We start from the raw sequence: 25434 nt of genomic DNA, 5'->3' as shown, positions 1-25434 counted from the left end.
CTGGCATTGTAATGCAGCATGGATGACGTCTGTGTCATAGATAAGTGATCCTAGGATATCTTCCGATGTTCTAGTTATGTGAACCAAACAACAAAATTGTTCTTAGAAGAAAATTACACGAGCGGGATAGCTGCTGCTTTTATGTCCTAGGACAGAAGTTCCTCTCGGGTGCCTTCGTCCTTCCCTTGTCAGTCTTTTTTTCTCATTTTTTTTTTATAACATCTTTCACCATTCTTTCTTCAGTTTTTTTTAATTCTCTTGTATGCTAGTAGAAACATCTTTGACATGTCTGAGTGGTTGTCTCTACATATTTGCCATTGTGCTTTGTATTTTCCTTTACCAGATGTTTACATTTTTAAGGGATTTCGCTGCCTTGAGGCTATTATTTCTTTAAAAAAAAAAAAAAAAAAAAAAGAGGGGAAAGTAACTTATAATTTTTTTTCATCTCCTGTCATATTTTAGAAACTTAGGAGAATTTAACTTGTGATTATATTATCAGTTTATCAGTCTAGGAATTTCTCCATCATATTTCTCAACCATGTCTTCATTATGTCATTATTACGTGTGGTGCAATAAAATACTGTGTAACAGAACAATGTGAATTACCCTGGGTATATTAAGATTTACAAGCAATCACATAAAGAACTGGGGGAAAAAAGGAAAAAAAACCACCAACCCAACAGAGTGGGTTTCACATTATTATAATCCTTCAAATATTATGCCCCCATATTATTTTTTTAATTATAGATATTTTCTTTTGTATTTTTTCAGTATGTAGAAAGGAGGTACATTGACTCTACAGAGGAAACTACCTTGTAAAAGAAATACCTTACAAGGGTGTAATTTCTGTTTGTTAATACAACGTTTTGAACTGATTAATGAGACCAATATAATTTTGTATCTCGGAAGAAATAGCTTGAGTTGTTTTTTTCCAAATTGTTCACATTTTATTGGCTGTTTATTTTCTATTACACTGCTTTTCAGATTTATGGAAAGTACTTGTAATTATCATATCCTTCATTTGATGCAATGAATATATTTTAGTGGACAGCTTTATGCATTCAGTGTTACATTTTTTGTTTTGCAGCTGAAGACCAATTTCCTAATTGTGCTTGTACACGTAGATGTTTTGAGGTCTTTTTCTAAGCTGCTGTGAATTTTGCATTTACATGTTAGGCATGTGCAGTGTGGGACTAAGTAAAGGATTTTACAAGTTACAAGTCTCAAACTCTCATTAGCTACTCTTGTAGTTTTCAAGATTGCAACTTATCGTTGCACAATATATTTGCAGTTGAATTTTAAATAATAATTTCTAGATCAGTACCCAGTAGTGGTTGGTACAGAAGTAAAATGTTTGTGGAAACTTTTCCAAACTGTTAATTGAAATTTCCGTAGTATGTCTGTCCTGCTAAGACCAAGAACAAGAAAGGAATACTTTTCTGCCTGGGGCTTTTGTGCTTACATACCATGGAGATAGGAGCTGTATACAAATTTAACTTTGTCTTTTATAGACAGCACTTCGGGTTTTGCCTGAACCCAGTGATTTTAAAACATCATTGCAGGAGTCATTTTTCTCTTGCAAGTAATAAACATGCCACATCCCTAGAAGACAAAGTGTGAGACATATCTGTAATTGCTCAGTTTTGGTACCAGGAATAAGTTGTTAGAAGAGAGCTTAGCACCTTATCCCTAGGGAGATGTAAATTATCACAGGCAACATCAGACACAGTAACTTCTCACTTGAGTTCTAGTAAACAGCAAGGACACATCACAAGTATAATAGATATTTATGAAATAATATTAAAAGGTATTTGACACATATTTATATTTTTATTAACAGTAATTTTATGCATATGCACAAATCCCTCTAGTACGAACTATTCACATTCCAAGAGCTGTAACAGTGCTGCAAATAACAAAGACAGTATTATTTATTCATTATTCTGTAAGAGTAGATGCCTTTCCTAGAGCTGTGCATTCCTCTCAGTATGTTTCTGTGTGAGGACAAAAAGAACTGTGGGTGAAGAGGGACTTTATTACTGTCGTAGCACTGACACTGTACCTATTAACTTTCTTGAATGTACTTTCTTAAGGTTTACTTTTCAAATAAGTTTTTGCTCAATAATGATTCTTGTGTGTAAGTTTCCTTGTCCCCTCCAAAAAGATAAGTAGATATAGTAGAAGAATTGTGGATATGGTTAAGCTCATTAGCTCCTTAATGAAATTACCTAATTGATAGACACTGAGGATACTTTAAATGGGGACAAACCCATCTGCATAGAAAGTAGCCTGCTACTCTTTCTTCTGTGTGCACAGACTAAAAGTCTCAAAATGCATCTCTCTGTTGATCGAATGTTTTTTCTGATGTAAAAGAGGCACATACCAACCAGGGTTGACCTTTATGGCATGAGTACTAGTAACCAGAAACATTCTGGTTTTGTCAGGAAGAGGAAACTGTTACAAAGCTGTTTGAGCCTTACAGGTATTAGCAAAAGCCCTCACCATTAAACAAACAACTGAGCACTAAGTCTAGGGGGAGTAAATCTGGCACGTTTGCCTATGTTCAGCAAAGATCTGTACCAAGTACAGTGCAACTTAGAGTATCTGGAGAGTTTGTCTTAATGGGTTCACCCATCGTGCTTTACACAAACCTGACGAATTGACCAGCTGGGACTATGAAAACTGACATGAGATTAGCTGGTCATGTAACTATTACAGAAAACCACTCTGGCATAAGCAGCAGCACACCAGCCATCAAATTTCTTTCTTGGGATTTGCTAAAGAAGCGGTAGCATAATTTCTCATTTCAGCATATGATTCATTTATTTTGATGGCCCAAACGATTTTCAGCTGTATTCTCACAGTGTGAGGCATATTCAGTGGTGCCCCCATGGCCTACATTTGGATGAGGATTGAGTATAACAGTCATAAAGCAGGAATCATGCCTCTGGCAGATGTGATGTTTTTCTGCAATTTCATGTTTTGGAGATACGATAAACAATAACCAACTGGCATTTACTTAAAGAAGCTACAAGGATCCTACTTGAAAGAAACAATGAGCAAGATTTATGTCAGGTCTCTGAGCTTGAATGAAGCATGGGCCCAGGAGCATTTGCAAGTGCCTTCATTTTATATACTTTCTTACTAGTCTGATGGATCCCCAGGTTATTGTCAGAGCCAGTCAAAACCAGGACATGCTCATCCACGTGGTTGTCTGTTGGCCAAGGGTAGACTTTTTATATGGCAACAACCATAGCCAGCTGGGTTCTAGAAAAAGGACGTCCATTGTGATTCATGGGATGAGGGTATAAGTTTCTTTTTAGACTTCCAGCATATTGAGGTCTAGCTGATAGCTGCATGTCATGGTGTAACCCTAGCCAGCAGCTAAGCATCAGACATCATAAAGTAGTTTAATAACAAAAAATAACAAATATAAAGATAAATAAAGCCCAAGAAAGATAAGTGGTGCAAATGAGAATTGCTCATCACCAAGTGTTTGCTGCCAGTCCCCAAGCAGCAGCTCCCTAGCCAACCTTGCCTCCAGTTTATATGCTGAGCATGATGCCATGTGGTATGGAATATCCCTTTGGTCAGTTGTGGTCAGCTGTCCTGGCTCCTCCTACCTTCTTTTGCACCCCCAGCCTCCTCACTGGTGGGGTGTAGTGAGGAGCAGAAAAGGCCTTGTCACTGTGTAAGCACTGCTCAGTAATCATAAAACATTGCTAATTTAACACTGTTTCCAGCACAAATGCAAAGCACAGTCCCATACTAGCTCCTGTGAAGAAAACTAACTCTACCCCAGCCAAAACCAATACATTCTCAACTCCTTCTTCCATACCATTTAAGTCATGCTCAGGTCTCACACTATTCAATACATCTTCATTAGCCACAATCCCTATTAATCGTCACAGAATCATGGAATGTTAAGGGGTTGGAATGGACCTTAAAGATCATCTAGTCCCAGTCTCCCCTGCCACTGGCAGGGACAACTCCCACTAGACGAGGTTGCTCAAAACCTTATCCAGCCTGGCTTCAAACGCTATCAGGGTTGGGGCATCCACAGCCTCCCTGAGAAACCTGTTCTAGTGGCTCACTGCCCTCACAATAAAAAATTCTTTTTGATATCTAATCTAAATTTCCCCTTTTTCAATTTGTACCTATTACTCCTTGTCCTGTCACTACAGTTCCTGATGAAGAGTCCTTTTCCAGCTTCCCTGTAGGCTCCCCTTAGATACTGGAAGGTTGATAGAGCTCTCCATACAACCTTCTCTTCTCCAGGCTGAGTAGCCTCAACTTTCTCAGCCTGTCTTCATACGGTAAGTGCTTCACTCCTCTTATCAACCTCGTGGCCCTCTGGATCATGGCACTCAGTGCCACATCCAGCCTCATCTTAAAAACCTCCAGGGACCGTGAATCCACCACCTATCTGGGCAGGCCATTCCAATGCCTGATCACTCTCTCTGTAAAGAACTTCTTTCAAATATCCAACTTAAACCTCTCCTGGCAGAGCTTAAACCTGTGCCCTCTTGTCCTACTGCTGATTGCCTGGGAGAAGAGATCGACCCCCACCTGGCTACAACCTCCTCTCAGGTAGTTGTAGAGAGTGATGAGGTCTCCCCTGAGCCTCCTCTTTTCCAGGCTAAACAACCCCAGCTCCCTCAGCCTCTCCTCATAGGACTTGTGTTCAAGTCCCTTCACCAGCCTGGTTGCTCTTCTCTGGACCTGCTCCAGCATCTCAATGTCCTTCCTGAACTGAGGGGCCCAGAACTGAACACAATACTCAAGGTGTGGCCTCACCAGCGCTGAGTACAGGGGAAGGATCACTTCCCTGCTCCTGCTGGCCACACTGTTCCTGATCCAGGCCAGGATGCCATTGGCCTTCTTGGCCACTTGGGCACACTGCTGGCTCATGTTCAGCCTCCTGTCAATCCAAACTCCCAGATCCCTTCCTGCCTGGCTGCTCTCCAGCCACTCTGTGCCCAGCCTGTAGTGCTGCAGGGGGTTGTTGTGGCCAAAGTGCAGGACCCGGCACTTGGTCTTGTTGAACTTCATCCCATTGGAATCAGCCCAACTCTCCAGCCTATCCAGGTCCCTCTGCAGAGCCCTCCTGCCTTCCGGTAGGTTGACACTCCCTCCCAACTTGGTGTCATCTGCAAATTTGCTAATGATGGACTCAATTCCCTCATCTAAATGATTGATAAAGATGTTAAACAGGTCTGGGCCCAGCAATGACCCCTGGGGAACACCACTGGTGACCGGCCACCAGCTGGATGCAGCCCTGTTCAGCAGCACTAGTATAGTTAAAAAAGGTTCTGAATATAGATCACTGAACATGAAAATTATTGAAATTTTCCAGTTGTCTTTTAAAAATAGCATTTAGTACATGTGACATGCCATGAAGAAGTCTGTACTTACCAAAATTCATTAAATCTTCACCCAAGATTTACTGAGAGCTATAAAATATTTTGGAACCTCCACTTGAAGTTTGTGCTGTTACAGAAGAATATTGTGGTGCAAGCATCTTATTTTGTAACTGTTATAGGAAACTCTAAAATTGCTCCTAATCTCTATTTAGTATCTCAATGATATTCAGAAATTTGAAAAGTCTTGATAAGGCTATCTACAACATCAGGTTTGACTTCTACACATTTTAAAAAATTAAAAGAGCAATTTGATTCAATTATTATTATTAAATGGTAACCACCACTAGAGGAAAACTTGGAAATGAAACATACCTATTTAAAAATAAATGTTCACACATGCAGGGCTTTAGGCTTTACTATGTTTTCCTTGCCAGTTTAGGCTACACAATTAATCAGTGCTTCTGTTATCTTGATAATCTGTCTGCTTGCTGTTGTAAATAACTTACACATGCTGGTGGAGTTGCTGACAGCTATTTAGGCTTTCAGCTTTCAAAAATGCTTTTAATTTTTGCAGCTAATGTACCTCAAAGTCTTTACTGTTTGTATTTATTTTCTTTAGATTTATATTTCCAAACTGTGAATCTCTCTAGTAGCGAGATTAATTCACCTGAGATTAATGCCACATGTAACCTGTGAAACATTGCACCTTGGGCAAGGATATGCACATGGAATTTTCACACTTACACCTGCATGGAGCCAGGAAAATTGGGCTGCAAGGAATTCTGCAGGGAGCAGGTGGGATGGGTTGCATGTGCTTCCTTACCCACAGGTGGTGGAAACTTGACCTGTATCAGAAAAAATCTGTTATTCTGAGTATCCCATCCTATTCCCCAAATTGGGAACAGTGTGGAGTCACCCCTCAGCAGAACACAAATCATACCTTTTCTCTACCTCTCTGGAAACATGTTAATCTGTGCACTTGTCATCATAAATTTGGTCTGAGAGCCCGGGACCTGTACCCACCTCTGCTGTATCTGTTCAAGTTTCACCCATAGAACATCATTCATTTCAAGAGCAGCAAAGAGCTGTTGGGCACATAATTGATTCCTGCAGCCATCTGCCCGTTGGCAGGTGTTGTTAACCAGCTTCGGCGGCAAGACCACTGGACATACAAAGGCTTGTGATCACACCATGAGCCACTGGCTATGCCAGGAATAAAAAACGAGATTTCCTCACATGCTCTGCTGCAATCTTACCATGATAAAATTCTTCCTCCTGAAATGTTTGGTTTTAGCCCCTGGTGGTAGTTATAAAAGCGTGTTAAATACCAGACTTCTCAGCTTGAGACCATCTGTTTCCCTTGCAATCACTTACCACCCCCACACATGGGTTCCTTGTCACCAGTGTTATGGTTTCAGCAGAAGACAAAAAGAAAGATATTTTCCTGTATGATAGTTTAGGCAGAAAAGGGACCAGGGAAACGTGTTCTGGTGGAGGGGGTGTGATTATGCTAGAAATAGAGGGGTGTTTCCCCAGGAGTGAAAGGCAGCAGGCTTCCAGGGACTCCAGTCATTCAGATCTCCTCTGGCTCTACGCCTTTGTGAAGTGTTGTCTCCCTTGACTGGGGCATAGCTTGCTTTATAAATCAGCAGTGTTACATGGTGAGCAAGCTGTCTTTGCAAGTGCTCTCCCAGCATACCTAGAAATGCTTTTGCCAAATTTGTTACTGGTGAAATGACAGCTGTTGGGTATAAAGGGAGTTTACACCCTTTCTGCACATTAAGTAATTTGAAACTCAAATTCTGTTTATGTAGAAGTTAGATTACTACTAGCTTTCAGTTCAATTTTTTTTAAGAACTACATAATGTGCAAAGTCTGTAATTCTGCCAGGACATTGTAATGAATCATTTTATTTAGCCTTTGCTTACCCCAGAAGAAGCAGCAACATCTCTTTTGCTGCTGCAGTTACTTGGAAGACAGAAACATAATGGAATTAATTCAACTTGCATTTGCTAATTGTGTATGGGAGATTTTATCACTTTTCACTGCACCACAGTGGTGATTTACTTTGTGCTTATTTGTGGGTTTTGGCAATTGTTTCAAAACCTTTACTTTCAAACGGTTTCTTTTAGCTGGCTCTTTTGGGGTCTTTCTGTGTATACTGTCTAGTTGGCCACGTAAATCAAAGGGTGTAGTTGAGAGCTGTGATTTCTCTACCTTTTATCTGTTCTGTCAGTGTCTGTCTGAGAACTACAGCAGTGTTATTAAAAGGAAGAGCTTACTATGACATGAATCAGCCATGTTTTTTTAAGGAGCTTGGTTCAGGCAAGAAGCTGTAAAGTTCAGCTGGAAACTGATGTGAAAGATCATCTGCCAGAAACGGCTTTGTAGCAACAACACAACTAGGATATATAGAAAATATGTACAGAAGGCAAAGCCTACAGTCATTTATGAAAATATATATGGAATTTAAATGTAAGAAAGACTGATTTTCTCAATTTTCTATGTTTTATAATTTTGTTGGAAAAATTATGGAATTTCCCCCATAACTTTTTGTTTGCTATTGGGCATAACTGTTTATCTTTAATTACAGTACAGTCTGTTTAAGCTGTTCAGCATACTGCTGTCCTTCACAGCATTTGCAAAATAAATAGTGACCACACACATATGTCTAATTAAATCACTCTCCCTGTCAACTGATACCTCTGACTTTGCTTAAAATGCTAGATATGGGATAGTTTTTTTGATAAATTACATGAATTGAGACAGATTAAAAGGTAGTTTTTATTTCAACTCTTAGCATTCAAAGTTTAGGTTTGATTTGAGGGTTAATGAGTTAGTGACTTGATCATCATTCTGAAAAGGGAAACAGCTGTACTGGAAACCCAGAATATCTTTAAGAAATCTTTTGCAGTGGATTTGCTCTTTTGATTGATACCTAACTAGATTTGATTGTCATTAGAGTAGAATAATATCTTACTAAAATCAAGAGTGGTTTTGTTGTGGGGGCTTTTTTCATAAGGAGGAAGAGCAAAATTCTAATTCGCATGTAAGCCTAAAAAGCATATTTTAAGTCATTAGAGAACAATAGTTTCTCAGTTTGCTTTTGTAGAGGCCTCACTCTATTATGCATTTCTCTTCCCTGAGACAGTTAGGAAAAAAGTACTTAAAAGCTGTTTTGGAAGCCTGGTTCCCTATTCTTTTCCTGTCTTCCATAATCTACATATTTCTTATAGTTGATAACAGATCAATTAATTGATATAGAGACAAAAATTCATCTGGTGACCTATTGCTTTATTTCCCTATTGCTCCAAGGCCCAAACTGCAGTCTAAAGGAATTTTGTGCTTTAACTCTGGAGGCCAGGATTAAACTGTTTTTTTAAAAAGTCAAGGCTGTACAGTTAGCATCTCACTTCCATGTTTTCCATAGAATTTTGGTTATTATGATTTACTTATAAAATTGTGTATTTTTTCTCATTTTTTCTTAACATTTTTCTCTTACCTGGTCACCTCTTTTGAGGTCTCTTCCGTGTATTATTCATTTAACCTCTTTTCATTTAACCTCAATTCTACCATGTTTCCCTCATGGGTTTCTTTTCACGTCACTACCCGTGTTCCTTTTTCATTTCCTCCAAAGCAGGGTATCTTATCTGATTTCTTTCAAATGAACTTGATGAGACAAACTCACCTATTTTGCTTAGAAGTTTTACATTGTGTTTTCCCATTCCTAGCGTATCTTTCACAGATTTTATTAATGTGGCCTTGTGTTCTCAGACAAGGTTGAGCATGAAGAGGTTGGTCAAGAATTGAATTGCTTATAGTGAACTAGCTTTGGGGGCCTTTCAAACTGCTTTTGAATTTGTAAATTTGCAAAGTGTTCAAGGGACGCCATTAATCTTTGCAAGTCCATGACAGAAAAATTCAGTTGACTTATTTAGTGCAGAATTTTTCCCCTGGCTCTTGGAATTGAGGAATTCTAGTGGTTTGCTCTTTCTTTATGAATGTCAGCCATATGTCAGTAAAAGTCAGGTTTAGCAGTAAAACAGCCTTTAGATGCTATTTTATTTATTGGGCAGAAAGGCAGTTTTTTGCAGCAGTAGTTATGTCAGCTGTAAGCATTACATAATCGTGACTTGAGTGTATTTTTTCAGGTTAAAGGTTTTGAAAGTTTAGATTTTCTTAACCTATGCAGTAGTAACTGTGCTTCTAAAATAACCAGCTTTGGGAAATTGTTTTTCTTGGAAGTGTTAAGAAATAAAATCAGAAGACAAAGAAAAACATACACATGGCTCACTTTGGATTAATGATTTTGGATAGGAATCAAAATTACCTAACACCTGAAAATGCTAGGAAATCAATTAAGAAGTCGTACATCAGACTCTACGATGCATACTGCACTCCAGTTAAATATGCAGTATGAGATGAGTACATCAGTTAACACACTGTCATTCTGACTGAATTGGGATTGTAAAACTTAGCTTACAGCTGAAGCATGGCTCTTCTTTTTCACAACATTTATTTTTAAATCACAATTTTTTTCAGTCAAAATTAAGTGGCTGTCTGTATTTGGTACGAACATAAGGTGCTGGGTGAGCAAAGCAGGAAATGGCATACTCTCCGTCATTTTACCTGTGTTTTACAGGCAGGTTTTGGCTGTGTACTCAAAGATTTTTCAGATTAATTCCAGTTCCCTGTCAGCATTTTGAAAAGCTGATTTTTTTTTTTTTCTCTCTGTGAAAACTGTTTTGGCTGGACTTCATGTTTGCTTCATGTTTTGTTTTCTTTCAATGAAAACCTGAATTCTCTGTATAAAGAGCTAACCTTCAATTTGTGATCTGGAAACATACTTCCTCACTGATTTTCATGAGATTGTCTGAAGCTAGGAATAATTGTGTAACTTTCTGGCTTTTGGCTCTAAATAAGGATGAAAGATGATTTCGTCTATGAAGATGCAGAAAGTCTATTCTGAATAGAAGCAACTGTGATTTAAGTGAAGCCTGTGGTCTTGGTGATCCCCAGCCTCAGGGAGTATTGCTCTGGGAGACTGCTATCCCCCAACGGGAAAGAAAACACCACAGTCCTGCAAAACATCTGAATCCCACTGCGGAGAAGCCAGGCCAGGAACACACAAATGAAGGCTGCATTATTATATTTCAATCTCTGCATAATGTAAGCTGAGTGTCATTTTTGTGTCTCAAGTGAGCAAGCTTTTGTCACTTCTCACAGTGTGATAGCAACTTTTCCCAGTTTGATCTCCAGGTAAATTGTTGGAAATAAGTCAGTCATATTTTACCAATGAAGGATTTTGTTTGGTTTCATAGACCTCAGGTCCTAAAAAGAGAATATAAATAATGTCCATTAGTATCCTTGCTAACTAATGTGGAAGGATATGGCATAATACAACAGCAGGATTGTAAGTACACTATTGCTTCTCATTCTTTCTGTTTACATAGTTACCTAGTTTATGTTACCTTTTTTATTTCTTTCTCTTGTAAAGCAAAATCATAAGTATTTACCCCATCAGGTTAAATTCCAATTTACTTCAGCAGTGTTTCTGTATTTTTCTCTTTTCATCTTTCTTTTAAATCTCTCTAGGGATAAAGAGGCCATTATTAGGAAGGTTGTTTGGTGAACTAGTTCCACTATACCTTTTTTCACTGAAGCTGAAATACTTATCTCAGGTTCAGCTTTCATAAGGTGATTAAGCTTCCACAATTCAGTTGAAAACCAGCAAAATGCAGCTTGCTTTGTTACTTAAATGTCTGCCTTATGGATGGCAGTATTGTCATTGGTTTTCTTTGATACAGGTGAATTTGTTTTCCCAACCTGAGCTCTTTCATCCCATATGCTTTTGTAACTACCGTCTATAGCCGAGTCCTTATATAGCATTGGACAAGAAGACATTATCACTGTGTAATATTTAAATTAAACAGATTTTGCCTGACATAATATTGACCACATTACATATGTAATAACGGGGTTAATGGAGTGGTTGCAGGCTGGAGGTGTCTATGTTGGAATACTTTGACAATCAATTCCAGCTAATGGAAAAAATGCTTTAAAAGTGAGCAGGTTCAGTTCCCACAGTGAACAACAGAGAGTGGAAACAACATTTAATAAACCTTTCAGAAGTAAATCCTGCAATTTTTCCTTTCACCACCATCTGAGGAAGAAATGTCCGCTTTCTTGTCAATGGGCAGTATTTATTCCTGCAGTGTATTTGCCTTACTCTCTTAGGTATCAAGAGAAAGCTCTTATGTCTTTGGACAAAAAAGATTTGAAAAATATATTCTGTTCATGTGTCCTCTAAGTCTTAAGTTTTTTTGACTTTGCACTTTTTTTTTTTTTTTTTAAACAACAGGTTGACCAAAAATAGCCAACCCTAAGATTCCTTCTCAGCTGCCCCTAACTATCTGGTTCCCAGAAAATTGAAAAAGTTTTAACTATTCTCCTCTTGCTTTACAAAGATGGATGCTGCAAATTAAGATCTTTGTTGTACTTGGATTACAGGGGAATGTTGCATCTTCTGATTTAGCTGTGTGCCACCTTTAATTTAAAAATTAGGGGACTTAGAAGATTTGGAAAACATAACTTTTTACTTGTGAAAATAATATATTATTACTTGTTTGTTTGGAGTTTTGTTGGTTTTGGTTTTTTTTAATACAGAGTTCTCAGTCAGAGTTGAGGGCTTGCAATAATATTTTTGCTTTGCTAATTAAGATGGTTATATACAGATTTAAATTAAGGAAAAGGGTTTTTTTCTGTTGATGAACCTTGCTGAAAAAACCAAGGTTCATTTTTCTTTTGAGAATTGGCATAATTTTAAATGCAAGGCATATTTGTTGTTAACCATGAGCAGTCTTTATGAAACCTGAAGAAGATTTGTGAAAACAGCCTGTGATAAAAATCACACATGCTTCATAAAACACTACTTGATAGATATCACTTGCACCATTAAGAACTAAACGACAAAGGATGTAATTTCAGTTCTGGCATACAATATTAATCGAAAGGCTTTAAAGCATCTTGCTGATAGGAACTATGACAAAACGATGTTGAAGAATTACAAACTAGAGACATCCATCTTAATCAGATTTTCAAAGTAAATGCCATAAAATAGAAAGTTATGTTATCTATCTTCACAGGGTCACATATGATATAGGGTATAGCTTTTTAGCTTGTTTATTCTAAAAATATCAGGGAGAAAAAAATCTGCCTTTGAAGTAAGTTTGAAGCTCAGTTCATATACTTTTACAAAGTTTTTTGTGACTAGATTAGCAACTGGCGGTTTCTGTTTCTGCAGTAAGATTTCTGAAACATTATGGAGAACTGAATTATAAAACAGCTGAGAATGCGCAAATATTATCAGTATGACTTTGTTGAGGGGAAATACTATGCTCAGTGGATGTGAAATAGAAAGGCAGAGTTACAAGTGTACCTTTAATGTGAAAGATAGCATTCCTGTAGACAGCACAACTGAAAAACATTGGTAAATGTATTTTTTCTTCAGTTCCTGAAGCTTACATTTTTTGTGCATGACTTGTTTCTTTGTCTTCCTCTGCATACTTAACTGGCAAAGAACAGCATCCTTATAGGGTAGGGGAAATTGTCAACATGTACTTTGTGGTTTAAAATACCAATGTTGCATGTTAGGGACTATCCTACTGCCCTCCAGGGAGCTCCAGATACTTCTCTCATCATCTGGTCTTAGGCAGATAACTTGCCACATGTGAACAATGGGATCGTTTTGAGTTTCTCCACAATCCAATAAGTCTTTCTTCTCTTTCTGAGCAGAAGCCTTTTTTTCTCTTTAAAAAGTGAGACAATGTTGATTGATATCTACAGGAAAATGTGTCACGTGAATAATAACATTCAGGTTTTCTTCATTATTTTTCAAAAACAACAGAATGATGCAAGCTGACAACAAATCATGTTGAAAAGACTCTCCTGTGGTGGTAGGCACTGCATCACCTCATTCCTTGAGTTGAGTGTATGGTTTGGATTGTTAAAGCAGTTTGCAGAGCAAAACCAATTTGGACGTGAATAAGATAAAGCAAATATTTGGAATTAACCACAAAATGGGCACAGACAGCAAGTTTTCTTGGATTACCACTATAGTTTGTAGTAAACAATCTGAAAGGAAACTTTGACTCTTTCATGCCTTGGCAGAAGTAAATAAGGTGAAGCAGTGCTTCATTCATAAGACAGATCTGCCTGTTTACAAATTAACACATAAATACATGTTTTTTTCTAAACCCGTAGCCTTATTTATGTTTTCATTAATTCAAGACAGATTCTCATGGAAGGTGTTCCCAGGGCAGAGACTTCTGGAGTGATTGGTTTTACTTGCCCGCAGAATCGGTGAAGCCCTGGCCATAGCAGTCCAACTGGCCTGCAGTCCAACCCTCTGTAAGCAGGAACTTAAAAAAAGCGCTCCTTTGGGAGTTCTAGGAATAGTTACACCATAATACTCGCTCTTTTCAATTTGCAGGGATTTCCGAGGTAAATCCCACTTCTGCTTACAGTACTTTTGGAGATACGACCGTGTGTCAATTAGGTAAAATATCAAGTCAATCAAAGTGTTTCATTGAGGAAATCAAACAAGTTCTTATGGAAATTTCTTTTGACTGCAAGCAGTCAAAGGAAAGCAGACCAGGGAGAAGTGACCTGGAAATGAAAAGTTATCTTTTTTGTTACCAGTTTTCCAAAACATTCAGTCTACTCCAGATGCTTACTTACGGTATCTATTATGGATATTTACTTTAGCATGGCAGAGACTCTTCTGGTGAGAGAAAAAAAGAAGCAGTCTGACTAGAAAGAGTTAAGACTCTCACAATGGATATCGAATTACATTTTGTTCACATTTGAAATGTTTATATTATAATGGAAGACCGCTTTTGTCATGGAAACTCAAAAGTTCACATTAATTATACACTATTAAAAAGCCTAATCCTTATCAAATGGAAATCACCTCTTTTCCCTAGATGAGTAGCTAGTTGACAGATCTCAGTGATCTGTCTGTTATAGAAAGGCTATCATGCAAAATATTAAACGAATTACCTTTTTTCATAGATACTTGGTCTGCTTTTCTCCTTCTGAATTAACCCCCTTCCACCACATGACCATAGTTATCATAAATGTCTCCTTTTCACTTTCACATATACATTTTTTCTGTATTCTTTCATATGCTGTTCAAATTCTTTAACAATTAAATGATAAAATTAATTAAATGTAAATTACTTTTCAAAAAATAAAAGAGAAAAGGGTTTTGTGAAAGGCTGCAGAGTTGTATATAATTTACCTCTGCAATTAAAATGGCTGCTTTGCTTCAGTGTGGTTCCCTAGGGTAAATAACAATTTCAAAATGTTTTGAAAAAATCATGTAACTGTAGTAAGACAGCTTTCTACCCGATTTCTTGTGACTTTTCCGAGTTCTGTACATATGTTCACATGCATAATTATCTGATGCTGATGTATGCAGCACATGCCTCAAAAATGTGGGCTTTGTTTGCTGCTCCTGAAGAACTTGAACGCACAGGCTAGTTGCTGGGCCAGTCTACATTTCCTTCTTGCTGCAGAAATCTTCTCTTTAAGATGAATGGGATTGCTCTACGGTCATTAAGGTCTAGACCGAACAAGAATGTTTTAATTAAAACTTACCATTTTTAGAGATAAGCCCACGTGTACCCATACCTTATTTTTAGTGTAAATTAGATATTCCCATTTAGATTAAATCAATTACGATGGCATTTAAAATCCAATTTAAAGCAAAGCAACTGTACCTTTCTGCAATAGTTTTTAAGTATTTCAACACAATTGCACTTTATCACATTTGAATGCTCTTTCTTCTAGTAAGTGGTTTGTTGTAAGGGCCCTGGCCAAGTCCCAGGGCTCCTGATCTTTTCACTAACCAAGGGAAGAACTGTTTCCTGTAGGATTCCCATTTTCCAACCACCTGGTTGATGGAGAGGAAGGAGGAGTTACAGGCTCTTGAGGAGGATGCTACAGGAGTAGTGTCCAGTGCTGCAGAGCTTATGAAGTATCTATCTATCCATGTCATGAAACTCTTACTGTCCTTATCAACTCCTTAAGTATGAAAAGCAAAAAAACAGTACTTTTCTGGCTGTGATGCTGATTTCTCAGGAGAGCTGTGTGAATCACTTAACATATATGCCTCAGTTTCCCTGCATGTGCAGTGAGAGTAGTTTCAGTGTCACAACGATGTTGAGAGGCTCATACCATAAAACCAACAGCTTTGTGTGAAAGCTGCAGTAATACTGAAAGCTGTTCTTTAGCTATTAACTCCTTAAAGGAGGAGTGAAAAAAGGGAATCTGGCTCTGGCTTATAAACAGCATTTGAAACATGACTATTGTGATGATTTTATTTCCTCAGAAATCAGTGGTGCAACATTGAAGTTTCTGTTAGAAATTGCATGGCAGTCAGAAAAACGGTGGAGTGGGAAAAATCTAGCAGGCTGAAGAAAAGATTGGAAGAGGAGTCCTCAGCTCTTCCAGAGTTCCTCAGTCACATTCAGAATGACAATGTAGGACTGAGGAAATGTAGAGAAATACAGATTTTAGCTCTATTGATGTATGGAAGATCTAACTTTGTTAAGCACAGTTCTACCTGTAGCTCTTGCACAGTTAGAAACAAAATAAATCATTCCAAATTTTTCAGGCTTTTTTGATTTTGTGGAAGTTGTAGATTCCCTGCCAGTTGAAGCCACCCTCAGACACTAGAAGATATCACCTGACGGCATCCTATGGAGAGAGACAGTGGGCTTTGAGGACATGTGATTTTTGCCAAACTGCACTTGCTATGATCTTCTAGCTCCCTTCTAGCCGGTCTTAATTTATTTTATATGTTCCTCTGTACCTTCAATGTCAGTAATGTTATAGCAAAAGGGCCTTGTAGGTTCATAGTAAATTTCTTTGGGAATAATCTAAATCCCCAGTAGTGGCCTGAGTAGCTGGCTTATGGACTGAATAATACAGTTTTACTCTTGCAGCATATTATCAGTTCCCTTACTAGATCTATGCATTTACTCGGGCACTGCGTAAATCCTTCCGAGAAGGATACCCATCTTCCTCACTGGTAGGTGGGAAGGTCAGCTGTCTACCTGAGGCAAGCCTGCAAACCTGGCACAGTCCCCGTACTTACACCCTCGTTTGGGCAGGAGAACAGTGTTAACTAATCGTCTATTTGGTCTTTACCAGAGTATAGTGCAAGATCTTTAGTACTGAAAATGATAGACTGAAAGATTGATTTTCAGTTGAGATTGTAAATGAGAAGTTAATGAAGAAGTGGGATGTAAGAATAATGTTTCAGCCAGTAGGAGCTGCAGAGGAGAAGGATTTTGCACTGATCGTGGCAACACTGTCCAACCAGGCTAGGCCCATAGAAGAGTCAAAAAGGGGAATAACAAAGACAATTCAGATCCTGAGAACAATTTAGATTAATTTATTTTATTAAAAATAATGTGAATTGTTTAATTCAACTTGTAATTTTTCTCTTGTGTGATTAATCATTTATACATATATATTTACATATACATGTGTAAATATTTACATAGACACATGTGCACATACCTATATTTTTATACACACATGCACCTATATATTATAAAATACAAAGCCACTTTTCATTCTGCACCAGCAGATAAATAGCTTGTAATCAAAATCAGGTAAAATTTTAAGTAGACATGGGGAAAATTCTTTGCTAATGTTGCTCTGTTAACTTTCCTTTACCTGGCTTGTTGAAATTGGCTTAAATCCCTTGGTAGTGATTGTAATCACATGCAGGGACACCCTTTTGTGTGGTGTTGGTGAAGATTAGGTTGATCAGTTTTATCCTACCTGGAAGGTAATTTTTCTTTAACATGTTAGGGATTTGCTGTTGAAAACCTTAATGGCAATGTAAATGCTGTCATTCTTTTTGTAAGAGATTTGGCATTGCTATTGTTTGTGACAGAAGTCATGTTGACCATGCAAGATTACTAGAAAAGAGAATGGCGTTCTCAGAAAGAAAATTCTTTCAAAGACTGTTTATTTGTTTGAGCTCAGCATGTCTATTCCTTAACATTCTCAATTCGTCTTATGTTCACAACCTGGGCAATTACTCACAGTTAAGTGTATTTTATAGTAGTCACCTGTAAATTATTGGAAACATCTGTTCCAACAGAAATACTTTTCCTGTGTTCTGTGTACCAAGGTATTATTATTGAGTTTGTAACAATTTGCAGTTATAACCAGTTTCAAACAGGGAATTGCTTATGAAAATCAAACAACTAATTTAAAGACTACCTGAAAGCATCTACACTGTGAGCAAAGTGTATTTTCTGCTTTGCATAACACTTGCATTTATTTTATGAACTATGTTCTGCTACATTAGTTTAGGAAATAGGTTGCAATTTGAATTACATATTGTTAAGTGTTACATGTTCAAGTGTCATCAGTCATTGCTAAATCACGATAAATTAAGTGTCTAGAGGGTTCCTTAATTTTGTGTGCATTGTGTTTTACAGCAAGGTTCGTCTTCCATTTATCACTTACTTGCCCCTGATTTTACAGAACAGATTGTTAAAACCTAACATTGATGGAGGTATTTGACTGCAGGTTTTGCTGTTTTGAGATTTTGATTTTAAGCTTTATGGACATTGTATGCTTTGGTTAAGTCAAATAATATTTCCTTTTGTTTTGATGGCCTGACTCTCGTATCACCTGTGACTTCCTCCAAACTGTAGTTATATTGCATAGTGTGAAATGGGAAAATCTGTTCTGTGTGTGTTCTAATGGATGTGACGGTCATTAAGTATATGAGTCTTCTGACGTTGTAATCAGATGTGAATCAGTCTGTTAAATATCCATGAAGCAACATCTGCTTCACAGAGTGACCTTCTGCTAAAGAATATTTAGCATCTATTAGCAGATCATAGTGCAGCTCTGTCTTATTTGAAATGCTCTAAACTGGAGTAGTCTACTGCTGTTTAGCAACTAGCTTGTTATAATTTATTGCAGTTAAATAAAGCTTAAAAAACTCCATTAAATAATTATAGGGATTATATGCATCTTGAAAACCTTTGTGTTCTACTGAAATTGCCCATTTAATTTCAGGGTTGGTTTGTTAAAAAAAGCTGAAGTCTAAAGGCACATTAGGGGATCTGTCAGATGCTATTTTCTGTAGGTGTTAATAAAACCAGATTAAAAAAAAAAAAACTGAAACAAATTAAAACCAAAAGCAATTTTACCATCTGTTGTATATTAATTAGAACTTGGTGTATCAAGGGTAAACTTGCTCTTGGAGAATGTCACCGAATGTCTGCTAATAGAATAATATGCAAATATATTAGATGATAGGATTATATTGAATTTCTCATTCTGTTTGGTTGTAGCAAATGCTGAAATACTGTATAACAAACTTTAATTTTCTTTCTTCTTAGAACAACCTCCAAATAACCAAGGCCAGTCGACCCTGCAGCCTTTGCCACCTTCTCACAAGCAACATTCAGCACAGCATCACCCATCCATCACCTCACTTAACAGAAACTCACTGACAAATAGGAGGAATCAGAGTCCGGCCCCGCCGGCTGCTTTGCCCGCCGAGCTGCAAACCACACCTGAGTCAGTCCAGCTGCAGGACAGCTGGGTCCTTGGCAGTAATGCACCACTGGAAAGCAGGTAATTACTTAGGTACTACTACAGACTGTGGCACTTCTGAAAAAAACCTCTAACTTACTGAAAGTTGACCAGCAGCTAGACTTCCCTTCATTCAGCAAACAAAACTGAAAACTTTTCAGTACTAAAAAAATCTGTCCTCTCTCTCAAATCCACAGTGCCTTTCTTCTCCTTTACCATGCCTAGTGCAGAGTAATTGGACTCAGAGAGTATATTAATTTTTCCAGACACACATTTTCCTTCCTGTTCATAACCCGTGACTTTTGACTGTTGAAAAAAATTTCTTGCCTTGCTTGCCAGATATGTTATGTGTCAAATGTATACTGTCATACAGATTGAATGTCAAGGAACTTTCAGTAATTCTTTTTAACTCCTATAGTTGGTACCTTAAAAGAAATACTTATGTGAGGCTAGGTGTTTTTTAAAGGTGCCTAGGATATGGTGAGACGAAAGAAGTCAGTTCTGGTGTAATGATAAATTTGTCCTCATTCTTGATAACTGGCTCAAGGAAAGAAGCAGCTAATACTAAGGGTGACAGTAGCTTCTTTAGATGCAGAATGATGTATGGTGCAGAATGATCTATAAAAAATTCTATAGGACTTACTGGCACAGAGCTGAATTTACCTATAGTGATTAATTAGTACTCATGTAACACTCAATCAGCACTAATTTTTTATTAACGAAAGCCATAATATTCTAATTTAGTCATCAAACTGAGTATTTATTACTATATTGAAGTTGACAGTAATTCTTGAAAATATTTGTGAAATCTGTTCATTCATTGAATCCCTTTAAATTATATTTTATCAATTTTGACTAATTTAAAACATACACAACCTTAAGATTCTCTTTTAGATAGTTTTTGTCCCCATAAGTGTTTCAGGCAACTCCTCTGTCAGGCTGTTGGGAATGGCTGTGACTTTTTTCTTAGTTTTCTTCAGCCCTCCTGTATTGCTTATGAGACATAGACACTGTGGAGTGGGATTCCACTGAAGAGATTTCATCATCATACTCGAACAATTTAGTACATTAAGAAAGAATTTTCTTATGGAACAAGTAAGTTTGCAGTGGGAAAAAGATGTTTGATGTTTTCTTTGTACTAGTTAATCTTAGATAGACTGGTAATGTCTTCAATGTTTGCTTCTATTGCCATATATGTTTATATTGTGTTTATAAAGACATAGGACTTGAATGAGAATGCCACTTCCAACCTAGATCAAATATTTTTTGTGGAGTAAAGTCTTTTCATCTTTTAAATGTTCCTGATGAAAAGCTAAGCATATTTGAGTGTTCAAGTTTTGAACACTTGTGAATGAACTGAAATGTAAAAATTTCACATGAAAACTGACAGAACCCTACTGCTAGTGTTTTTAATAGTCTCAGTTGGTTGGAACTCTGAAGGTGAAGAACCCAATCTCATTTGTCATTGATTTTTCCGTTTTTGGTTAAGGTTCCCTACTGAGTGTGATTTTTAGGCTGATCTTCAACTATGTTAACAACTTTGTGATAGGTCTCTTCCTTCATCCTTTTCTTAGCCTACCCGTTTATTTACTCTTTGGCAACATTTTACCTTATGCTCACAGTCACCTTTTTTTTTTTTTCTCCCCTCTCTTTTTTTTTAATCCGTCTTATATGATGGCCATTTGGAGCTGCAGAATGTGAATGTCAGCAGATATATGAACAGCACAGTTGTCTTTCTGGCTTTATAGGCTGATACTGGTGATGGGCCACGTAAAAATGACATACAGTTCCCAGTCCATGTATAGCTGGGTAGTGAACTGGCTGGCTTTGTGTATTTGCATGTGGGTGAGAGGGATGTATTTGCAAAGCCTGAGGATGATGGTTTTAGTCCGTGTCATTCTGCAGTAGTAATGGAAGTGACTTCGAAATACATATTTCATAATATTGGATTCAGTTGTGTATCTAATGGAATATACTGCAGTTTGGCTCTATTAACAAGACTTAATATTTTTGTGTAAAGCATTGCTGTTACTGGCTAAAGAGATGAACTGTGAGGTAACAGATCAATGATGTCCAACAGAAATTCCAATTTATAATTTATTAAATATAAAAAGACTCTTTGCTTAAAATTTTATGAGAACCTAAAACTGTAACGTGGATTATGTGAGTGCTTCTTTCATCTTTGATGCTATCTTTAAATGACAGTGATGTTACTGAGCAGTGGCAGAAATTATCTTCCCTCTATTTGGGCTCAGTAACATCTACATTAAAAAACAAGCGAGACAGTAAGAAAGTATTTCCTGCAGACTGCAGGACCTTTTTATTGAACATTTAATGATCTTTACTATTTGACTGTTCCCCAACCTGCTGTAAGTTAGATTCAGCTATAGAAGCAAGCACTAGAGAACAATATGAACTTTGGAATTTTGTTCTTTGAATTACTGATGGGACAGCCAAAGTCATGCAAATATATGACTACTTGTCAGGCATCTGAATATGATAAGTTATGATTTAGTAATTAAATATTAGAAGGGTTTTTATTATCATTGATCTTTAAGTTTTTATTCACCTACTTGTTTTAGTAATGGTTTCTTGAACACTAGTTATATTCTCATGGCTTTGAGTTCTAGTAGGATCTAAATTACTGATATTTAAAAATACTTAGTAAATCACTTCTTTAAATGCTTTCTCTTAAATATTTGAATGTGCAGAATTTTTCTACTGCGCAATCAGTTATGAATGTTAGAGGTGCACAGAGGAAAACTATGTTAGAACTCATAAATTTTTAGATAAAAATAAACTGGAAGCATCTCTTAGAGCATTTCTTGAGCGATATCTCATTAATTCTAGGCACTGAGCCTCTAAGGTTCATTTGTTGGCAAGGGAAAATTTACATATTCCAGGCAAGGAGTAAATCTTTGAGAATATCATATAATTTTATCCAGAATCTGTGCTAAGATGTCAGTGAATCAAAGAAGAGCTTTGATTTTCCTTACTTGATTTGTATAAAGTATTTGTATAAAGTACCTCCTGTTTTAAAAGATGCCTGCATTTTGTATGATGGACTGTGAATTTTTTGTAGAAACTATCCAAGAAACTAAAATGTTTTTCCTAGCTTGTGCTGGTACTGCTTAGTCTTCTCTTACCACTTAAAGTAGAGTGGGTAGGAACATTACTGTATTCAATTAATTATCTTCTAATTTTAGCGAGAAGAAAGAGGGGATTGGTTGAAGAAGTACTTAAAGGCTGGAAAATATTCTGGCATTTTGAGGGATTTAATTAAACTACTAGAATACCTCAAAATGGTACAGACAAAATAACTCCTGGAATTGTGTTTCTCTAAAACTGTTTTGCAAGCTTGATTCAAACTTCATTTTAGAATGTGAAGATTTTAGAAACTCCCTGAAGTGTGATGAACACACCCATATGTCTTTATTGGGGTGGATTGCCAATGAAGCTAGTGCTTTCAATATTGATTAAGGTGTGAAAGGGGTGTTGATAGTTTCCAGGGAAATTTTAAATCAATTTGGGGGAGGCTGATTGATTGTCTGCAAAAGCACAGGGTTGCTGGAGGTTAAAGTCTGCTCAAAGCAGCTATTTTACACATTCCACCCACTAAAACGGTGCCTGGTTTAATCAAGTTCAAAATTGTTCTGTTTTGTAAGTCTTCGAGATTTTCACACATGGACTTGATTAGACACGTTACTTCTATTGAGAAGGTGCATGGTACAAAGCAAAGGAGAAACTGGGGTTGGAATTCAAATCCTGCTCTTCTGAAGACCCTGTTAATCACTGTGGTCATGTCACATTGCTGGTCTGCAAGTTGAGGAAACAGGACTCTGCTTAGATCGCTGACAGCATGAATTAATTTGTAAAGATTGGCATGCCATAATTATGGGATCAGTATATACACATGTTAGACACACTCATTAAATCAAAGAACCAATAGTGTTTTCAAAGACTAAAGTTGAATAAAAAAGTTCTGGTTTCTTCTGACATTCTCTTACAGTCGGGTTCTCACTGAGCATCTGTTTGAATCCTAAAACACTGGGCCCATATGCTTATAAGCTTCCTTTGGTGTCAATAGTGTCTTACTTTAGATTTTTGCTTGATCTCTCTGGCATCTTTCCTGCTCAAATATCTCTTGCTGTCACCATGAGTACTTGCAATTTGATCATGCTGTATATTTTGTGCTCTGGCTCTTAGGCAAGCACTGATAGTCCAGAATTCAGTAGTATTTGCACAATATTCCTTGAAGTTATCATTACCCTCTTCATAAATAAGCAGTCACTCGAGTAAGAATGGATGCATATATTTTTCCCATGTTAATCATTCACTGTTTTAAATAGGAAAAGAGAAATATGCGGTTCTAAACAAAATAATAGTTCACAGCCTTGTTTCTCCCCCCTCTTTTTCTCACTATTCTGTGAGAGAACACAATCTCTGGTCATTTCGTTCCCTCCTCTGCTGTTATGCATTGTTGTTTGCAGAACATGAGATCTCCACTCAATCTGGTAGCCAGCCCTCTGGACATTTTCTGGCTGTGCCAGATATCCAGCAAGAAAACGGCTTTTTAGTCTCAGTTCATTTTTATTACTTCATCTCTGGTCCAGCCTCATCAAGTAAACAACATCCCCCACTCTGCACTGTTCAGTCCTTAAGGCTGTCTTGCCACAGGCAGCAGCCAGGAATTTTATCCAAGGACTTGCACATAAATAAGGGATCATCAAAGGATAATGACCACCCAATGGTAGTCTTGTAACACTGTGTCTTCAGGTTACAGTCCAGTGGGCAGTTCAGAGGACAGCCCGGAAGGCACATTATGTTTTGCACATCCATGGAAAAAGAAAGTTATGCAACAGAACTAGTATATTCTTTTTTGTGGGATCATCCCATTCTTTAATTTGAAATTGCATCTCTAATTTCATCTTTTTGTATCTTTGTGTATAGAGAATTAGAAAATCAAGCAGTCCTTGCAAATGGTCATGACAGCCTTATAGAGATGGATGTGTTTTCTCCAACATATCACGATAGCAGTTATGGGTATGTGACTCTAAGTGTTTGCATGATTCTAACTGTTGACACAGAAAACAAATTGTGATTTAAAAAAAAAATTTTGCCACAGTAAAAACCATCTGGGAAAGACTTCCTCATCTTTATGTCTGATTTTTAAAAACCAGGCTTTAAATAATTTGTCTTACTGACTCATGGTAGATAAAAAATGGTAAATTTTGACTGCTGAAACTTGTTTGCTTTCAGTTAAGACAGTAAGACTGCAATTGATGGTATTAATTCTCCATGGCCTGATTCTGCAAGCTGTTCCAAACTTGATTCTGCAAGCTGTTGCAAACTATTTGTATGAATACACATTTGCCAGATCTGATTCTTAGTTTGTAATGTATTTACTGCTTAATAAATGTTTCTTTTAGAAATATTATAACATTAATATCACATAGGGAATGACCAATCAAAGAAGTTAAGAAGAACTATATACCTAATCTGTAATATTTTTACCAGTTAATTTGAAATAGAGAATTCCATATAAATTAATATTTCAATTTCTTTAAATATAGTTTATATTTTAGAGCTGTTCCATAACTACTTAACGTGGCATTCTTACACCAAGTCAGTATAATTCGTTTCTGATACACACACATAAAAAACCCTGAAAAATGTTGGTAGCCTAAACCAGTACTACTTCTAATGAGTTCCAGCCTATTAATCAGCACACTGTGCTAAATTTTAATTAAAATCTGTTAATTGTAAATTTACTTTTGTTTGTTTGTTTGTAGTATGATAAAAATCAGATCTTTGGGCCTGAATTCTGTTTTACTAATGGTAACTCTTAACATTATAAAAGGGATAAGGTGCTATTTGATTAAATGAGATCTGCATCTTCCCATTAATAAGTGATTAATGTGTAAAATATATTGGCACTGTGCCTTGATCTGCTGCTTATTCTAAAAACTCATAAACTTTCACTTAGTCACAATTTACAATCAATAGCAGGAAGAGAATGGTATGTTAAGTTCAATTAGCCAATCATCAACAAACTCAAAGATATTGCAGATATTTACCAAAAGACCCTAATATATTGGTTTCTTCCAAAATGTAAGCATATTGTATTAAAAAATAACAAAGCCCAAATATTACTGTTCCTTGTAGACCAATTACCATACAATACTGATTCAGATGCATAATTGCTGGAGTTAATAGAACAATGCCTTGTTTATGCTTTGTGTGTTTGTAATGGGACCACCAAATGCAAGTATTTTAGCAAATGGACTATATTATATGAAATTCCTGTTAGTGGATACTAATGTAGGTAACTATACAATGAAATTTATCTTGTTTGTAATCCCTTCATTTTTAAAATTATGGTAGCAGGGATCATCTCCTGGTGTGAAAGTTGTCCAGAGATAATAACACATCAGTT

At 37.0% G+C, this 25434-nt stretch overlaps 1 protein-coding gene across 1 annotated transcript in view; it reads left to right on the top strand.

Moving 5' to 3' along the window:
* TENM3 (teneurin transmembrane protein 3) overlaps positions 1-25434 on the top strand; it is a 1298714-nt gene that overhangs the window by 1143366 nt on the left and 129914 nt on the right. Inside the window, 2 exon segments of the mRNA XM_050338169.1 lie at positions 18803-19040; positions 23949-24041. Coding sequence (XP_050194126.1) covers positions 18803-19040; positions 23949-24041 — 331 coding nt within the window.

Source organism: Myiozetetes cayanensis, unplaced genomic scaffold (genome assembly GCF_022539395.1).
Source record: "Myiozetetes cayanensis isolate MyiCay16 unplaced genomic scaffold, myiCay2020 scf7, whole genome shotgun sequence".
Lineage (NCBI taxonomy): Eukaryota > Metazoa > Chordata > Aves > Passeriformes > Tyrannidae > Myiozetetes > Myiozetetes cayanensis.
The sequence above is the reverse complement of the archived record's forward strand: the minus strand, read 5'-3'. Positions and strand labels throughout refer to the sequence as shown.